This window comes from Pseudorca crassidens, chromosome 2, assembly GCF_039906515.1.
Source record: "Pseudorca crassidens isolate mPseCra1 chromosome 2, mPseCra1.hap1, whole genome shotgun sequence".
In the NCBI taxonomy this organism is placed as follows: Eukaryota; Metazoa; Chordata; class Mammalia; order Artiodactyla; family Delphinidae; genus Pseudorca; species Pseudorca crassidens.
In genome coordinates, this window is record NC_090297.1 from 134,883,786 (window position 1) to 134,901,959 (window position 18,174).

Below are 18,174 nucleotides of genomic sequence, written 5' to 3' on the forward strand. Positions count from 1 at the left end.
TTTGATTTTTAAAATACACTTTAAATTTTGAAACAGTCTCAGATTTATAGAAAATTTCAAACACAGTGCAAAGGGCTTTGATTTTCTCAGTCGAGAGTTACGTTGCCAACAAATTAATATTGACACATTAGTTTTCATTATCTCTTTAATCTCTTTCAGTCTGGAAAAGTTCTTGACTCTCATGACCTTCACACTTTGGAAGATTACATGCCAGATATTTTGTAGAATGGTCCTCAAGTTGGGTTTGTCTGATCTTTCCTCATAATTAGATTCAGGTTGTGCATCTTTGGCAGGAATATCACGGAAGTGATGCTGTGTTGTTCTCTGCATTCAATCAGGTGGCACCTGATTTTGATTTATCTCATTACTGATGATGTTAACTCGAACACTTGATTAAGGTGGCATCTACCATACTTCACTGTATAGTTACTCTCTTTCTCTTTGTAATTAATAAGTGCATTGCATGAAGGTATTTCGAAGCTACATACATTGCTGTTCTTCGTCAAAGTTAAATTTATTCTTTTATTTATATCAGTATGAACTCACGGATTCGTGTTTTACTCAGCATTATAATCTGTTACTATCATCATTTGTTTTGATGCTCACTTTTTCTCAAATTGGGCCATTAGGAGCCTCTTCAAGCAGGTTTCTGTGTCCTTTTGACATGTACCCATCAGTCTTTGAGCACTTTCATGTTTTCTGGAACAAGATGTTTCAGGGTCATCTTTTACTTTCCCTGCCTCTGCCTTGGAATCAGCTGTTTCTCCAAGGAGGCTAGTTATTTAAAAATCAAGATCTGGTGCTAAGCATGCTCACTGCTATTCAGGTTTTGTTGCTCCTAAGCAACAAATCTAGGGACTATATAAGTACATGTATATACATTTTACTTGTGTGATATAATTTTGTCTTTTAAGTAATACCTTAATTTCAGCTATTTTACAAATACTGTTTTGAAGATAAATTAATTTTGAAATGACAGTGTTTAAATCAGTTTGAGATCTTAAATTCCAGTATAATTATAATACTTTACTACCCCCTATTGTTTGCAGGACTCTCATAGTGATGATGATACAAAGGATAATAAGGCAACCAGTCCTGCTCCAACTGACTTGGAGACCCGCAGTCCTTCCCCCATTTCAATCTCCAGCAGTGAAACTAGCAGCATTATGCAGAAACTGAAGAAAATGAGAAGCCGCATGGATGAAAAGTAATTCATTTAAAAAAAATATCTCCTATTTACACTGAAAGTAGTAGCAACAAATAATATTTTTAATGTATTTCATTAGATTAGATTGATACAACATAAAATTTTATGGATTCAGTTGCATTTTAGCAGAGTTATTAAGTCATCCTAGGAGTCAGTTAACTGTAGACCTTATTTATAAAACAAATTTTCTTGATCTTAAATAGAGACAGGTTTCTTATTTTAAAAACCAAAGTAGTATTTGCACATATACCCGTGACAGCGTTTTCTCCTTTCTTTTATTAAAAGTTATGAGTAAGTGTGAAATTTTTACCTTTTCTGAAATCTGAGGACATATCCACTGACTTGAGGGAGCAATTTAATGGTATATCTTGAGATCTCATCCTGTGACTCTGACAACTGTGAGGCTTACTCAAGTAGAAGAGTGAAATTTTAAACTTGTGAGTGGGTCTGAATTGCTCGATTAAAACCAGAAAGTCTGAAATTCTCCTGGGATGTTGAATGATTTGGCAGTCTACCATTCTTCTAAAACATTTCTAAGCGTTATTTTTTGAAGACTCTTTTAAAGAAAGCTACTCTTACTTAGATATAGCTCAATTATGTGTCAGCTTTGACCGTACCAAGTGACATTTACATGAGAGTTTACTCCTTTGCGTGTACATTTGATTAAATACGCTTATAAAGTAGCTGCTTGTGGACTATTTTCTACCTTTTTTAAGTATAGAAGAGAGGTCCATTAAAATTTTTGTTGACTGCTCTTTTATTTTAAGTTAGCAATTTGAACCGCAGATTAAACTTAAGTTGTATCTTGATATCCTTTGGCAGTATACTGCCCATCACCAAATTTAATAATACTCTATGTTTATATGTGACATCAACCTATGATTTAGTTATTTTCTGAACAGTCAAGCAGTTGTAAGTCAAACCTTACTTTCTATAGGTACAGTGTTGTACACTGGCACTTCATTGCTTAATTGAAATTGCACTTCAGTAACTTAAAATTGGCCTTTGATAACTTAAAAATACCTAAATAGATTATGAAGATAATTTTAAATAATAAATAGAAATTTTTAAAATAAAAAATATAAGGGGGTGAAAACTGAATAGTTACAAATGTGTAAGTGTACCTTTTGTATGATTTCCATGGGATAGACCAATTAAGACTCTTCAAATAGGAATTCTTTTTTACTTCCTGATAAAAATTTCCAGTAGCCAGTGTGAGACATACTGGATTGCTCCAGGGATCTTTGAATTCAGAATAATCTATCTCATAAATTTTTATAACTGATTTGGCATTTTATATCTGCCTCTAAATGCCTTTGGATCATAAATGTTGGAGGAAGGACAGCTTCAAGGGAAATTTCTTCATCGATTCCTTGCTTGTCTATACCAGTAAAATCTTCATTGCTGGTCTCTATGAATAATATTCCAATAATTTTAATCACATCCATGGAAGGAATTGCTAATCCTATTCTGTTTGTGAGATTAGTCAGTTTATGTGGTGTTTATTTGAGATTTGGTTAAAACTTTAAAAACCCTAAATAACAAGTTAAAGGTTGAATTTATTGACTTTGTTCTAAGTTTTGTTATTTATTTTCTCAGAGCCCAAAATACTAAAGACCTAGAATTTTTTTTATCATTGCTCTACCTTCCTTTGTCAACTACTGCAGTAAACTTTTGAGAAAAGGCCTTGAAGCATTCAGTGACTTACTGATTTGTTGTTTGAAGCAATGCAGTTGTGTTTGTGGTAGGGCTGGGGTAAGAACAGTAGTTGCAGAGAAATTAGTTTTAATGTTTGGAAGATGATGCTGAAATTTGAGGATGAAGTGGAGTATTTTCCAAAATTAGCAGTGCATTAAAAACGGAGATCACTGTTAATTTTTTTTGATCTCCAGAACAAAGCGCAGTTGGTCCTTGAGCAGCGTGGGGGTTGTGTTAGCAATGTTGCCCTTCCGCATAGATGAAAATCTGCCTAAAACTTGCGTAGTCGGCCCTCCATAATCGTGGTTCCTCTATATATGTGGTTCTTCTGTATCTGTAGTTCTATATCTGCGGATTCGGCCAACCACAGATCATGCAGTACTGCAGTATTTGCTACTGAAAAATATTCACATGTAAGTGGACCTATGCATTTCAAACCCACTCACTGTTCAGGGATCCACTGTAATGTGAAAACTAATTTTTGAATACCATTCAGGTTACCAAAGCTTCAGAGTTACTTCTCTTTCAACAATGTTGGAATGTCACCTCAGTAGAGTGAGTTAATTTTGTAGTCATTTGCTACAGTAGATAACTAATAAAATTATTTGAGCCTTTGCTACTAGGCACTATTATTTGTTTTGTAGATTAGAAAAGGCCATCTTCTAAGAGATTACTATTTTACTAATATAAAACACTTGTCAGAAAATAGTCACCCTTCTCAATAAGTTTAGCTAACTTTGGGAGGAACTTTTTCATATATATTACTGTTTATTGTTAACTCTCTGAACTTTGATTCTATGATAAATATTTTTCTGAAGTGGTCAAACTATTCTTGGCTCCAGTGAAAGATTTCCTTCTTTAATGTTTCACTGAGACAACAATGCCTTTGTTAAAGTTTGTATTTCTAATCTATGGCTTTTCTTTTTTTTTAAATAAATAAATAAATTTATTTATTTATTTATTTATTTTTGGCTGAGTTGGGTCTTGTTGCTGTGCGCGGGCTTTCTCTAGTTGCGACCAGCGGGGGCTACTCTTCGTTGCAGTGCACGGACTTCTTGTTGCAGAGGCTTCTCTTGTTGTGGCGGACAGGCTCTAGGTGTGTGGGCTTCAGTAGTTGTGTCTCGCGGGCTCTAGAGCACAGGCTCAGAAGTTGTGGCACACGGGCTTAGTTGCTCCGCAGCTTGTGGGATCTTCCCGGACCAGTGCTCGAACCCGTGTCCCCTGCATTGGCAAGCAGATTCTTAACCACTGCACCACCAGGGAAGCCCCTCTATGGCTTTTCTTGACCTGTGTACTGAGTTGACATTTTAGAAATAATTTCCATTTCTATAGTTAAGAGCAAAAGAAATTTAAACTATGAAAGAGGTTAGTAATAATGAAAATATGTTTGCAAAAGCCACAGACTGACTAGCCCTCAGTTTTTTGATAATTATTGGTAAATGAAATCTGAGTTTTGTTTACTACTGTGAGGGGCATTATTTACAGTATAAAGCTGTGAAACAGATATTCAGGGGAAAAAACATACAGTTGACTCTTCCTGTTAATTTGCCAATTCTGTTTTAGGAAAATTATTTACTGAGCAAATGAAACACTGAAGGAATGGTGTTTATCTTCTTCTTTAAGTGTTAAAATAGGATACAGTGCGTTTTTTTCTTTCATTTGTTAATAGCAGCTTGTTCTTCTGTATTATTTATTAATTATATACTTATTCCCTCAGCAATTATTTTTTGGGAAATGTGTGAATATAGTAGGTTCTGAGGGATAAGAAGATGAATCAAACATAAACCCTGCCCTTGAAAAGCTTATAGTATAGGTGGAAAAAAGAAGAAATATCAGGTTCCTTTAGTGAAGTATATAAAAATCTATTGCTAAGGAAGCTCAGAAGAGGAAGAAATTTTTACTGAAAAGAGTATATATATCAAGGAAATTTTCTTGATGAGTGTTCAGAGTTAAATACTTTGCATTTGCAAGTGAAGGCTTTTGCTATTCCATTAAAGAAGACATTTTTATTAAAATTTTAAACAATGTATTAAATATCATTGCCTTAAATTAGAAATATAGTTTTCTTAGAGAAGGTTCTAGACTAAGTGTAGTGGATGAATAAATCCTGATAGTCGGATAGTGTGCTTTTTTTTTTTCTTCCTAGATTAGGGATGATGTACCTGTATTATTTAATTTATTTAAGTATATGCAGATTATTAAACAATTTAATAGATTTTGCTGTAGGAAAAATAGACTGTATTTTCTTTTAGGTCAGTACTATCCATATGCTCATTTATCTTCCTTTTTGAATATCATTTAAAATGCTTAAGTACTTAAAAGAATTGATCCATTTTATAATTAAAAGCACTAGTTTTCATTTTTACTTGTGACAGTATAGAGTTAAAGAATTGTTTAGATCCAGAAAGAATTTTAAAATAATTTAAGATATTAAGTTTTTATTTTGTTTAACATCTTTCATAATCAAATGATTTTAGAACTGGAAGTTCTATTTAAAATTTAGATCATAATTTTGCTTAAAAAGTGTGAGGAAGTACTTAAATGAAGAAGGAATCATAAAATGTTGGAACTAGTCGGTCCTTAGGGAGGTCATCTAGTATAGTCCCTTGGTTCTACAGGAAGAAATTGAGGCCTGCAGAGATTAAGTGCCTTGTCCCAGGTCAGGTAGCATAATGGCAGAGCTAGAAGAACTGGAACCCTACTCTCTCGACTTCAGCCAGCTAAAGTGAAAACTGAGTTAGCACATCTGCTTCCAACCTTGTAGTTTTTTTAAATAACTGCATTGATGACTTAAAGGTATCTCAGTAGAAATTGACCCTTCAAAATAGTATTTGTTGAAACTGGCAAGGTGCTCAGTGCCTGATTACTACGGTTGAATAGCTGCATAGCTAAAGTTTAGAGTGTAAAATTTTGACTTTAAAAGTGTATTACTTACTTTTGAATTTCTAAAGGTTAAACATTATAGGAACATAATTATTTCCGTACTAGATTAAATCTATCATATGTCTCATCCTAGTCCAGTGTTCTGTAACTGTCAGAGGCCTTGTTGGGGAATGCCTTGATAATAGCCATAAAGTGTATTAGTAACATTTTCTATTAATAGTCATTTATGTTTCCATCATTCACAAATTTTGTTTATTTCTTACTTGTGCAGCATCTTGAAGGATTGTTAACTCTAGTGTTAAGTGCTACTGCTTCTTTTATCTCAATTTTATACAACTTTTAAGAGACACTTGAATTCTAGAATGTATGTATATTAAATAAGGAACGTGTGTTTCTGGGATGAAGTTCCAACTTTAAGTTAAACTTTTCTTACACTATCTCTTAAACCATTTTCTTTTTTTTTTTTTTTTAGCCATTTCTTTTGTTGTTCATTTCTAACCTAGAGCTTTTGAATATGCTTAATCTTTGTAAATGGAAAGTAAATAATTAGTATTTGTTCTAATAGAGAAAATTATTATCCTCTATATTGGGTTGGACAAAAAAATTTAATATGTATTTTTTTTACAGTTTATTTCACATCTTCCAATGTTCTACTTTTTGTACTAGGTCATGCATGCATTTAGCAGTTATATACTTGAGAGGGTGGGTGATACTTGAATGTTATGAATAGATTTTTTTGGACCTTTTCCAAGTACATTTGTTTTTGCATAATTGGCATCAAAATAAGTTTATTATACATTCATAAAGAATGGCAAGGAAGATTGAAGTGTCTTATTGAAACTTGGCAAAATTGCACAAAAACTTCAGTGCAGAAAATCAAGGCAATCCAGATATGATAGAGAGAGAGAGGGAGGGAGGGAGAGAGGGAAAGGAAGAGATAGAGCGAGTATGTAACTGAACAGAGGGAAGGTGAAATATTAAGTTGTATGTGGAGAAACAGACGCTGAAATCATCTGTTATCTAAAGATATACATGTAGTCAAGATTCTACATACTTTTTAAAATTCAAATGAATGACTGGATTCATACCTAGATTTTCTCACTTCTTTGACTTACTGGTATTATTCCTTGCCCTTCCAAGGCAATAAATGTTGCCTTGATCTACAGGTTATTGTTGTGTGCATGTGAACAGGAGCATGCTCTGTCAAAGAGAATTAACCTTTCCAAACCTTTTATTAGACTTATTTATCCTTTCATATATACAGTGGTCTATTTACTATTAAAAAAAGAGAGAAACAATTGGTTTTTTCCTACTTTTATAAGTTTAACATATGGAATTTCTTCTTACTTTTAACTTTATTGATTGAATTGTCCACAGCATGATTTTTTTTTTTTTTTTTTTTTTTTACTACTGGTAGTGTTTATTGGAACTAGCTTAGTTTATTCTTAATTATGCATCCTGGTTTTTTATAGAATGGGTATTGTATTTCAGTATTATTATTTAAGTGGGCCTTTGTTAAATATAAAGCAAGATACCTCCAGTAGGTCCTGTTGACAGTAAGTTTTATGTTGTAGATGTGAACAAGGTATTTTTACTATAAATTGACTTTTTAAACTATATAACTATATTCAAGCTTAGATTATAATGGTAAGGTTAAATAAGGCAAATGTACTGCTTTTTAAATTTAAATTCAAGCTTAAAATACATGACAAGGTACAGATATAAAAACTACTCGTTGAGAATTACATATGTATATACAATTGCTGATATGCTAGGTTCATGCCCATAATTGTTGTACTCTGTGTTAAAGCTTATGAGAAAACTTACTTAGCTTCACACTCTACTTCTCATTACTTTACTCACAAACAAATAAATTTACCTGAAAGTATACGTGATGTTTAAGCAGGAACTGAGAAGAAAGGCACGTATATTCAGAAATCTTTGGTAAGATCTATAAAAGTATATGTTTTATATGTCACACAAAGTATAACACTTGCTTTAACTGAGTAGCTTATAATGTTATTCAGGAAGCATATTAAAAAGTTCTGCACTCAGCTCTTATGCTTTCCCTTTTTCATTCTTTCTGCCTCTTGATCTCTTGGTTTTAAAATCTTCCTCCTTATTTTGTAGACACTGCTCTCCTGTTCACTACTTCTTCTCTGTCTTTACGTCTCATCACTGGGCCTCTCTCAGTGTCTGTTTTCCCAACCTTCATCCCAAATTCCAGCTGTATATCTACAACCAGTTGGTCAGGTAACTTTGCACCTTTTTCAGTGCACTCTTTGATAGAGCATGCTCTTTTTGTTTGTTTTTATTGCTTTTTTTTCTTTCTTTTTTTTTCTAACAGCCTAGGGGCCTCTTGTCAAATGTCCCACAGATTTTACCTTTTTGTTTCCACATTAATTTGACATGCTGATTGTTTAAGAAGTGGAGTGATAGTTCTTGTGCTTTTTATTAAGTGTTTGTTGGATATGTGAATGTATTTTTGTTGATTAGCTACCACTACAGATCTAACACTTACAATATGAGCAGCCCACCTTTCATTTAGCTGTGGCGTCTACATTTGAGGAGAGCAAATAGTAGCTTTTTAACTACTCAAATAACTTCCTAAATCAGTTATGTCCCCTAACCCTTTGGAGCTAAGATATATTAGGCTGTTTAATTCTAGAGATTGGGTTAAATTGAGAAGTTTGAGGCATTTGGTGCATCCTTTTACTCAAGTAAATAAATAGTCATGTTTTATACATAAGGCATCTGACTGTGGTTCTCAGTGTTCTCTCCATGAAAAACAGGTAGACTGTCACCTGACACTGCATTTCCCAGGTAGTGAAAACCAAACTTACTATACCTGAAGCAAAACCAGACTGAATTTGAATATAAAAATCAAAAAGGGACATGAACAGGTTTTTTGTTTGCTTGCTTGTTTGGGATTTTGGGGGTTGTTGTTTTTGTTGTTGTTTTGGTCTTCGTTGTTTTGAGTTTGTGTGTTTTCTGGTCTTAGCCTTCAGAATAAATTCCTTGTATCTTCTGTTATGAAAAAGAATCACCTATGAAGAATGAATACATTAAGTACTATCAGTCATGGTTAGCCAAATATTCTGAAGATTTTTTTTCCTGAAATTACCCCACAGTTTTTCCTTTGCTAAATTTCCAAATAATTAATTACAAGTAAAATAAATAAATTCTCTTACTTGCCGAATACTATCACTTACCAAAGCTCGTATTATCTCAAACTTTTTTCAGAGGAATACTATGAATGTCCTGTTTTATACAACTTTTTGATAACGTAATGAGTAATAAAGCTCTCAAAGTGATTTCTGCCTATAGATTTGTTCTCTCACTGTTTTTCATGGTGTAACCATAGGTTTCTGACAAAGCGAGAGCAAAAACTAATGCAAAGGCGCCAACATGCGGAGGAGCTACTAGAGTGGAAGAGACGTTTAGATGCAGAGGAAGCAGAAATTCGTCAAATGGAAAAACAAGCTTTGGCTGCCTGGGACAAAGAATTGATAAAACCTAAAACTCCTAAGAAAGAACTGGAGGACCAGAGAGCAGAACAGAAAGGTAATAAAGACTAACTATTCAGACTACATACTAAAAGTCTAATGTAACTGAAAGATTTACTTAATTATTTTAAAAAATGGTGAATGATTAAGGGTGAAGAAGGTGATACAACTATGAATGCTACAGATATTGAAAAGATAAGAGAATACTGTGAATACCTTTATGCTAATATACTTGAAAACTTAGAAGAAATGGGTAAATTCTATGAAATGGAAATGGGTTGTTCTAGGACCACGTGGGGTTTAACACCAACTAAAAATTGATAATGTGGTGAATTACTTAAACAGATTAAAGGAGAAAAATTACATGATATCTCAGTGGATTCAGAAAAATCACTTGATAAAATCCAAAAAAGCCTTTGGAATAAAACAAATAAATCTCACATCAAATTAGCAATAGAAGGGGACTTTCTTTACCCAGTATAGGATATCTATTAATGAAAACAAAAAACCAAACCTGCAGCAGACTTCATACTTAATAATAAAACATAGAAAGTTTTCCCTTTGAATTTGGAAATTAGACAAAAAGATGCTTATTTTCACTTACGGAGTGAAAGGAAGAAGCAAAACTCATTATCTTATTGAGAAGAGCAGATGAGAAGGCTATGCACATAGAAAATCCAGCATTTGCATGTCAGTTATTAGAATTAGTGAGTTTAGCAAGGTTGTGGATATAAAATCCATAAACAAAACTCAATTGCATGTCTGTAGATAAGCAGAAATTGGTTAGAAAAATCTAATTATTAAAAGATGCCATTTATAAATTTAACAATAAGTATTGAAGATCTTTACGGAGAAAAATTTATAATTTTATTAGGAGACCAAATTTTTTATTAGGAGACTAATTTTATTAGAGAAGACCAAAATAAATAGAACTTTACCATATTCACAGATAGCTTCAGTGTCATAAAGATGTTAATTCTCTCTGAACTTATTGGTAGGTTCAAGACAATTTAAATCAGAAACCTGGCAAGATTTCTTTGTAGGGTTTGACAGGCTCATTTTAAAATTTATATGAGGGCTTCCCTGGTGGTACAGTGGTTAAGAATCCGCCTGCCAGTGTAAGGAACACGGGTTCGAGCCCTGGTCCGGGAAGATCCCACATGCCTGCAGCAGCTAAGCCCATGAGCCACAACTCCTGAAGCCCACGCACCGCAACCAAGAGTAGCACCCACTCACTGCAACTAGAGAAAGCCCGTGCGCAGAAACGAAGACTCAATACAGCCAAAAATAAATAAATAAGTAAATTTATTAAAATAAATAAAAATAAAATAAAATTTATATGAAAGAGCAAAGGACCAAAAAGCAGAGACATTCCTAAAGAAGAACCACAAAATGCAGGAACTTACCAGTTTCAACACCTCTAAGAGTATAATAATTAAGACAGTATGATATTTGTTATCAGAGACAAATAGATTATGAAACAAATAGCTCAAAAAAGATCTGTGCATATATGGAAAGTTGACTTCTGACACAGGTAACTTAGGAGACTAGTGAATAAAGGAGGGACTCTCCAATAAATTTTGTGTGAGGTAAAAATAAAGTTGGGTCCCTACATGACAGTATAAAAAGATCGATCTCAAGGAGGGAGAAAGGTGTAAATGTGAAATTTAAACTATAAAACTTCTAGAGACAATATAAGAGAATATCTTTATGACATCAGGGGGAGGGAAAGATTTCTTTAACGTTATGCAAGACAAAAATCATAAAGGGAAAGATTGATAAATTTCACTTTAATAAATTAAGAATTTCTGTTCATTAATACATATAAAGAAAGTAAAACAAAATAAGATACTTGCAATACATATGAGTGACAAAGGAATAGTATAAGAATATGTAAGCAACTGCTATGAATCAATAATAAAATGACAACCACATTAAAAAAAACAGGCAAAAGAGCAAATGGTTCACAAATAAGAAACTCCAGTCAGTAAACATATGAAAAGGTGTTCAACTTCATTAGTAATCAGAGCATATAAACCATAAAGACATACCATTGCATGCCTGTGTTCACTTCCTAGGGCTGCCATAACAAATTACCACAAATTTGGTGGCTTAAAACTTTTTTTTATTCTCTCGCTTCTGGAGGCCAGAAGTACAAAATCAAGGCTTTGGCAGGACTGTGTGCTCCCTCTGAAGGGTCAAGAAGACAGTTCTTTCCTTCCTTCTTCCAGCTTCTGGTGGTATGCTGTAGGCATTCCTCGTGTCTGCTTAACTAAGTCTCACACAGTCTTCTCTTACATGTCTGTCCTTCTCTTTTGTCTCACAAGGAAACCTGTCATTGAATTTAGGGCCTACCCAGATAATCCAGGATGATCTCATCAGGAGATCCTTAACTTAATTACATCCGCAGACCTTTTTTCCAAATAAGATGATATTCACAGGTTTTGGGGGTTGAGACATGGACACATCTTTTGGGGAGCCATCATTCACCCCATTTTAAAAAATCCATCAAACCTGTTGGTATGTAGGTGGAACAAAGAACTGCTGGTGTGAGTGTTAATTGTTAAACCTAGTTTGAAAAACAGGTTGAAAGGCGAGGCATTAAAAATAATCAATAAAATGATAAAAATAATAAAGCCAGGTACACATGTCCTACAGTTCAGCAATTCCATTGCCAAGTATAAATCCTAGAGCAATGGTTCTTAAAGTATGGTCCATGGTCTCTGAGATCCTTTCAGAAGATCTGAATAATACTGACATATTGTTTGCCTTTTTCACTGTGTCAGCATTACACTGGTAGTATAAAAATAATGGTGGGTAAAATTGCTGATGCCTTAATATGAATCAAGGCAGTGGCACCAAATCATATAATAGTCATTGAATTCTTCACCACCCTGTACTCACCATAAAAACATGCCATTCTTACATTTTATGTAATTTTAATTTAAATATTTAGATAATTTAAATATTAATTTATTGAATCTCAATTTTGAGTACATATCTTTTTAATATTCTATGTGACGAATAGGAAATATTCATAAAGCACTTGTGTTTGCCAAAGCATGATGGTTATCCTGAAGAAAAGCACTTACTACAGTTGTTTGGTTTGCAAGCTGAACTAGCAATTTTTTCATGTAGTACCATTTTTACTTAAATGACTAACAAAATATGGTTATTCAGACTTGAGTATTTGCAAACAATGTTTCAGAAACACATGAAGCAACTCTGACTCTTTAAGAAAAACAACTGATAGTGTTTATTGTCGGTAATAAAATGTAAACTTTCAAGTGAAGATTTAAGGCTTTTAGAAATGCTGTTTCCCCTACTGTGAGCTTGACAGCTTTCCAATACTTTAAAGACTTTCCTGGTATGAGTAATGATATCAAAGTCATCTTTTCATATTGTGTGATAAAATGTGCCAATATTTGAAAAGATCTTCCTAACTCAGTGAATCAATATTTTCCAAATGACCCGTGATGATTAGAAAATCAAGTATGGGTAAAAGATCCATTTAAAGTGCAAGATAGGGGTGGAGGGAGACACTAGAGGGAGGAGATATGGGGAGATATAGATATATATAGATATATATAGATATATATATATATCTCTGATCACTTTGTTATAAAGCAGAAACTAACACACCATTGTAAAGCAATTATACTCCAATAAAGATGTTAAAAAAAAAATAAATTGCAAGACAGGCCAATGGATTTTAATGGAACAGATTATGAAAAGTTCACAGATATGGTTTCAGATTCCACATTACAGCTTAACATTTAAGAAACTACCAATTGTCCACTTTTGGTGTGGCATTAAAAAAGGATATCCACAATTACCTGTAAATACTGTTAAAATACTCTTCCCTTTTCTAATTATGTATCATTTGTGTGAGGCCAGATTTTCTGCATATACTTCAGCCAAATCAACATATAGCCACAGATTGCATACAGAAACAGATATGAGAATCTGTCTTCTGTTAAGCTAGCCATTAAAGTTTTTAATTTAATGTAAAATAGTTTCTCTCCTTTCAACTAAACTTTTTTTAAAAATGTAGCTATTTTGAATTTTAGGAAATGTCGTTTGTAACATAGGTTTTTTACTGTTATTTTTAAATAAATTAATAAATATTTTTATTCCGTTTTAATTTCTATTGTAAATATTGATAGATATAACTGTATCTATAACCATATAAACTAAAGCTTTTGGGGGTCTTCAGTACTTTTTCAGAGTGTAAAGTGTTCACTGAGGCCAAAATGTTTGAGGACTGCTGTCTTACAGCAATGTTTTTCGAGTTGTGGGTTGTCCCATTTGCGATGTATGAAATCCATTTAGTGGATTGAAATCCATTTAGTCAGCATTGTTTAAAGTTGAAATAAAATAGAAAATATCATTATGTCACACATAGGTTAAATATATTATGATTAAGGTAAAAAATCTGAAAGCCACTGCTGTAGAGAACTTTTTTTTTTTTTTCTCGGTACACGGGCCTCTCACTGTTGTGGCCTCTCCCGTTGCGGAGCACAGGCTCCGGAAGCGCAGGCTCAGCGGCCATGGCTCACGGGCCCAGCCGCTCCGCGGCATGTGGGATCCTCCCGGACTGGGGCACGAACCCATGTCCCCTGCATCAGCAGGCCGACTCCCAACCACTGCGCCACCAGGGATGCCCTGCTGTAGAGAACTTTTACATAGATAGATAATAGATTGATATAAGTATATCTATCTGTACTTATATATATATATAAGTATATATATAGAGAGAGATATACATATAGATATGTATACATATTTATACTAGGAGATATATATGACATTGTTCGTAGCAGCAGTATTTGAAATAGCAGGGAAAAAAGGAAACCACCCACATCAGTAGGAGAATGGATAAATAAATTGTGGTATATTTACATATTATATCATGCTCAGTAAAGAAGAAAAAATTACAGCTAAACAAATCAACATACAAGAATCTTAAATCACAGAGGACTGCAAGCAGTTTGATTTCTTTTATAGAAAATTCAAAGCAAACAAAACTAAGTGATATATTATTTAGCTATACATACCAAGTGGTACATAAAGAAAACCAATGATGCAATAAATATAGTTCATCTGTAGTGTTCCTTTTTTCTTCAGTTTATTCAGCAGAGGCTGACTTCTGTGTCAACTTCCACATCCTCATTCTGTAGCCTCAAATTCTGCTGCAGACTACTCCTTCTTGAAAGGAAATTTAACAGGACCGAGAAAAGAGATTCAGTGTCTCAGGTTTCATCATGGGCTGTAACAGAAGTAGAAAACATTTCTGACTATGCCTGGAAGGCAAATTAAGACTAGTTGTTGTTCAAGCCTCCATTTGTCAGGAACTGTTGGCCTGTGTAATCTTAGAAAGTGTTACTGGGTAAATGTGATAAAACGAAGGCAATTTTAATCTCATCAAATATAGTTTAGGAATAGTGTATTTAATGAGCTAAAATGACATAAATAAAAGAAAAATTAAGAAAAAGAAGAAAATACATTATAATGAAATGACAGTGTACCCCTCAGGGCACATTGTTGCAATAGCTGAAGCTGACTAAGATCAAACAGAAAAGTAACTTACTAAAGGCTGTGTATTTTATGGCTCATAGAATTTTGAGATGACTGGAGAGCCAGCTCCACACCAAGCTTCTAGGAGCAGTGCTAAAACCACACCACAGAACTGGCCTGCTGAGAAAACTGCTCTAGCAGCTACTCAGCAGAGCCCTGAAGGAAACTGCTGTTTTGGTGTTCCCTCTTTGCCTGGCAAAGAATAAAGCCACCCTTTCTTTTTCCGCCAAAAAAAAAAAGAAAACTGCTATTTTGTATCATTTCCCCACTCATGCCACTTCTGCACCAGGGACTCAATTTTGCAACCACTGAGAAATCCACTGTCACTACCAAAAGCCACCTAAATTAGAGTCCACATGGAGCCGCCTTCTTCAGGATACTCAATTTTAAAATGAAATCTTCTACAAGGACATCAGATTGGAGACACCAGATTTCAATGCCTAAGTTCCAATGCCCAGCAAGGAAGGCTGGAAATTTCATTTTCTGGGTTCTGTCTTGGGTGACAAGAACTCATGTGGCAGGAAGTTTATCAAATATCAGTGAGGGATTAAAAATAAGCTTGGGCTCCAAGAAACATGACATGTCCATTGTTAAGGAGTTTATTTAAGCCATATACCTTTCTTTCATAAAGCATTATAAAATATTGTTCAGGAAAGAACTCCGAGACTTTTTTCCAAAGCCTGATTTTTTTCAATGGCTACTAAACACTTGAAATTTGTCTAGTAGAACTAAGAAACTGAATTTATTTAATTTTAATATTTAAGTAGCAACATGAGGCTGATGGCTACCATATTGGACAACACCTGCAGATTATACATTTTAAAAAGTTTTGGTGTTTCTTCCATTTTGTTTTATGTCACATTATATAGGGTATATTTTAAAACAAGTGCTGAAGATTGACTGCTATAGTCCATATTTTTTAAAAAGCGTACAAATGTTGCTAGACTCCTACTGACATGTAACTCTGTCTTCAGCAGTCAGGGATACAGTGAAATATTACCTCACATCTCTTAGGATGGCTGTTATCAAAAAAGACAGAAGAAAAAAATGTTGATGAGGATTTGGAGAAATTGGAACCCTTGTGCAGTGCTGGTGGGAACGTAAAATAGTTGTAACTGCTATGGAAATAGTAAAGCAGTGCCTCAAAAAATTAAGAATAGAATTACTATATGATTTAGAATTTCCACTTCTGGGTATATACCAAAAAGAATTGAAAACAAGTTCTCAAAGAGATATTTGTACACCCATGTTTATAGCAGTATTATTCACAATAGCCTAAAGATGAAAACCCAAGTTTCTAGGAACAGATGAGTGGATAAACAAAATGTGGTATATACATACAGTAGAATATTATTTAGCCTTAAAAAGGAAGGAAATTCTGAAACATGTACTAACATGGATGAACTTTGAAGACATGTTAAGTAAAGTAAGCCAATCATAAAAGGGCAAATATTGTATGATTCCACTTATATGAGGTACCTGAGTACAAATTCATGGAGACAGAAAGTAGAATGGTTGATGCTGGGGTTAAGGAGAGAAGAGAATGGGGAGTTATTATTTAATGAGTACAGAGATTCAGTTTGGGAAGGTGAAAAAGTTCTGGAGATGGACGGAAGTGATGGTCACACAACCACAACAGTGTGAATGTACTTAATGCCACTGAACTGTATACTTAAAAGTGATCCAGGGACTTCCCTGGGGGCACAGTGGTTAAGAATTCACCTGCCAGTACAGGGGACATGAGTTCGACCCCTGGTCGTGGAAGATCCCACATGCCGTGGGGCAGCTAAGCCCGTGTGCCACAACTACTGAGCCTGTGCTCTAGAGCCCGCGCACTGTGACTACTGAAGCCCGCGCGCACACTAGGGCCTGCGTGCCGCAACTACTGAACCCACATGCTGCAACTACTGAAGCCTGTGCATCTAGAGCCCGTGCTCTGCAACAAGAGAAACGACCACAATGAGAAGCCCATGTGCCGCAACTAGAGAAAGCCTGTGCACAGCAATGAAGATTCAACGCAGCCCCCCGCAAAAAAAAAAAAAAAAAAAAAAGGGATCCAGATGGTCAATTTTATGTATATGTATTTTACCACAATTTTTTTTTTTTTTTTTTTGGCTGCGTGGCTTGTGGGGATCTTAGTTCCCCAACCAGGTATTGAACCTGGGCCCACAGCAGTTAAAGCACCAAGTCCTAACCATTGGACCACCAGGGAAATCCCTTTTTTTTTTTTTTAACCACAATTTTAAAAGAATAAATTTTTCAAAAGTCAGGAAGTATAGGAAGAGGTCTGGAAAGACACACACCAATCATACCTGACTGCCAGTGGTTTACTTTGAGGTGTGGAAATTGGACAGCTGAAAGTGGTTGGAGAGGATCATGTGAAATAATCACTCTACGTTCTTCTATGCCGTTTGAAGTTTTGTTTTGTTGGGTTTTTTCAACTACATTCATGTACTACTTTTATAATTTCAAAAATAAGGTCAAGGGCCAAAAATGAAGATTTCCAAAATGAATTCTTCCGCAAAGACATCAGATTGGAGAAGCTTCTTCAGTGGTTCTCTCTCAGGAGGTGGTGGTACATTCATTTTCTTCTTTATACAACTTTTATACTGTCTGAACTTTTAAAATCAGTGTATGTTACTTATTGAATAAAAATAAAATATGTTAAGGGGTATAAAGCAGGAATGTAGAGGATTCTTCTCTTCCCTACTACCTAAAATCATTTTTTAAGCCGTTTAAAATTTTACCCACATTCTATCTTGGAGTAGATGAATATCCTTGAGGATTTTAAAAATTCCTTCCTTATTTATTCAACCATTCTGATTATACTACTCATTCACAATGTAAAAATGTATCTTTTTTTAATAGATCTTTATTGGAGTATAATTGCTTCACAATACGGTGCTAGTTTCTGTTGCACAACCAAGCAAATCAGCCATATGCATACACATGTCCCTTCCCTCTTGAGCCTCCCTACCCCCTTCCCTATCCCACCCCCTAGGTCATTACAAAGCACCAAGCTGATCTCCCTGTGCTATGCGGCTGCTTCCTACCAGCCAGCTCTTTTACATTCGGTAGTGTATGTATGTCAATGCTACTTTCACTTTGGCCCAGTTTCACCCTCCCAACCCATGTCCTCAAGTCCATTTTCTACCTCTGCCTCTTTATTCCTGCCCTGCAGCTAGGTTCATTAGTTCCTTGTTTTGTTTTGTTTTTAGATTCCATATATATGCGTTAGCGTACGGTATTTGTTTTTCTCTTTCTGACTTACTTCATTCTGTATGACAGACTCTAGGTCCATCC

General features: G+C 34.5%; 1 protein-coding gene across 4 annotated transcripts in view; it reads left to right on the top strand.

Annotated features, from left to right (window-relative positions):
* CEP350 (centrosomal protein 350) overlaps positions 1–18,174 on the top strand; it is a 139,920-nt gene that overhangs the window by 75,160 nt on the left and 46,586 nt on the right. For 3 of the 4 annotated variants that reach the window (XM_067728801.1, XM_067728802.1, XM_067728804.1), the window contains 3 exons: positions 1,050–1,207; positions 7,919–8,041; positions 9,153–9,352. In XM_067728801.1, the coding sequence (XP_067584902.1) occupies positions 1,050–1,207; positions 7,919–8,041; positions 9,153–9,352 (481 nt within the window). The remainder of the gene's footprint in view (positions 1–1,049; positions 1,208–7,918; positions 8,042–9,152; positions 9,353–18,174) is intronic. The other variant, XM_067728803.1, reaches the window with a different exon arrangement.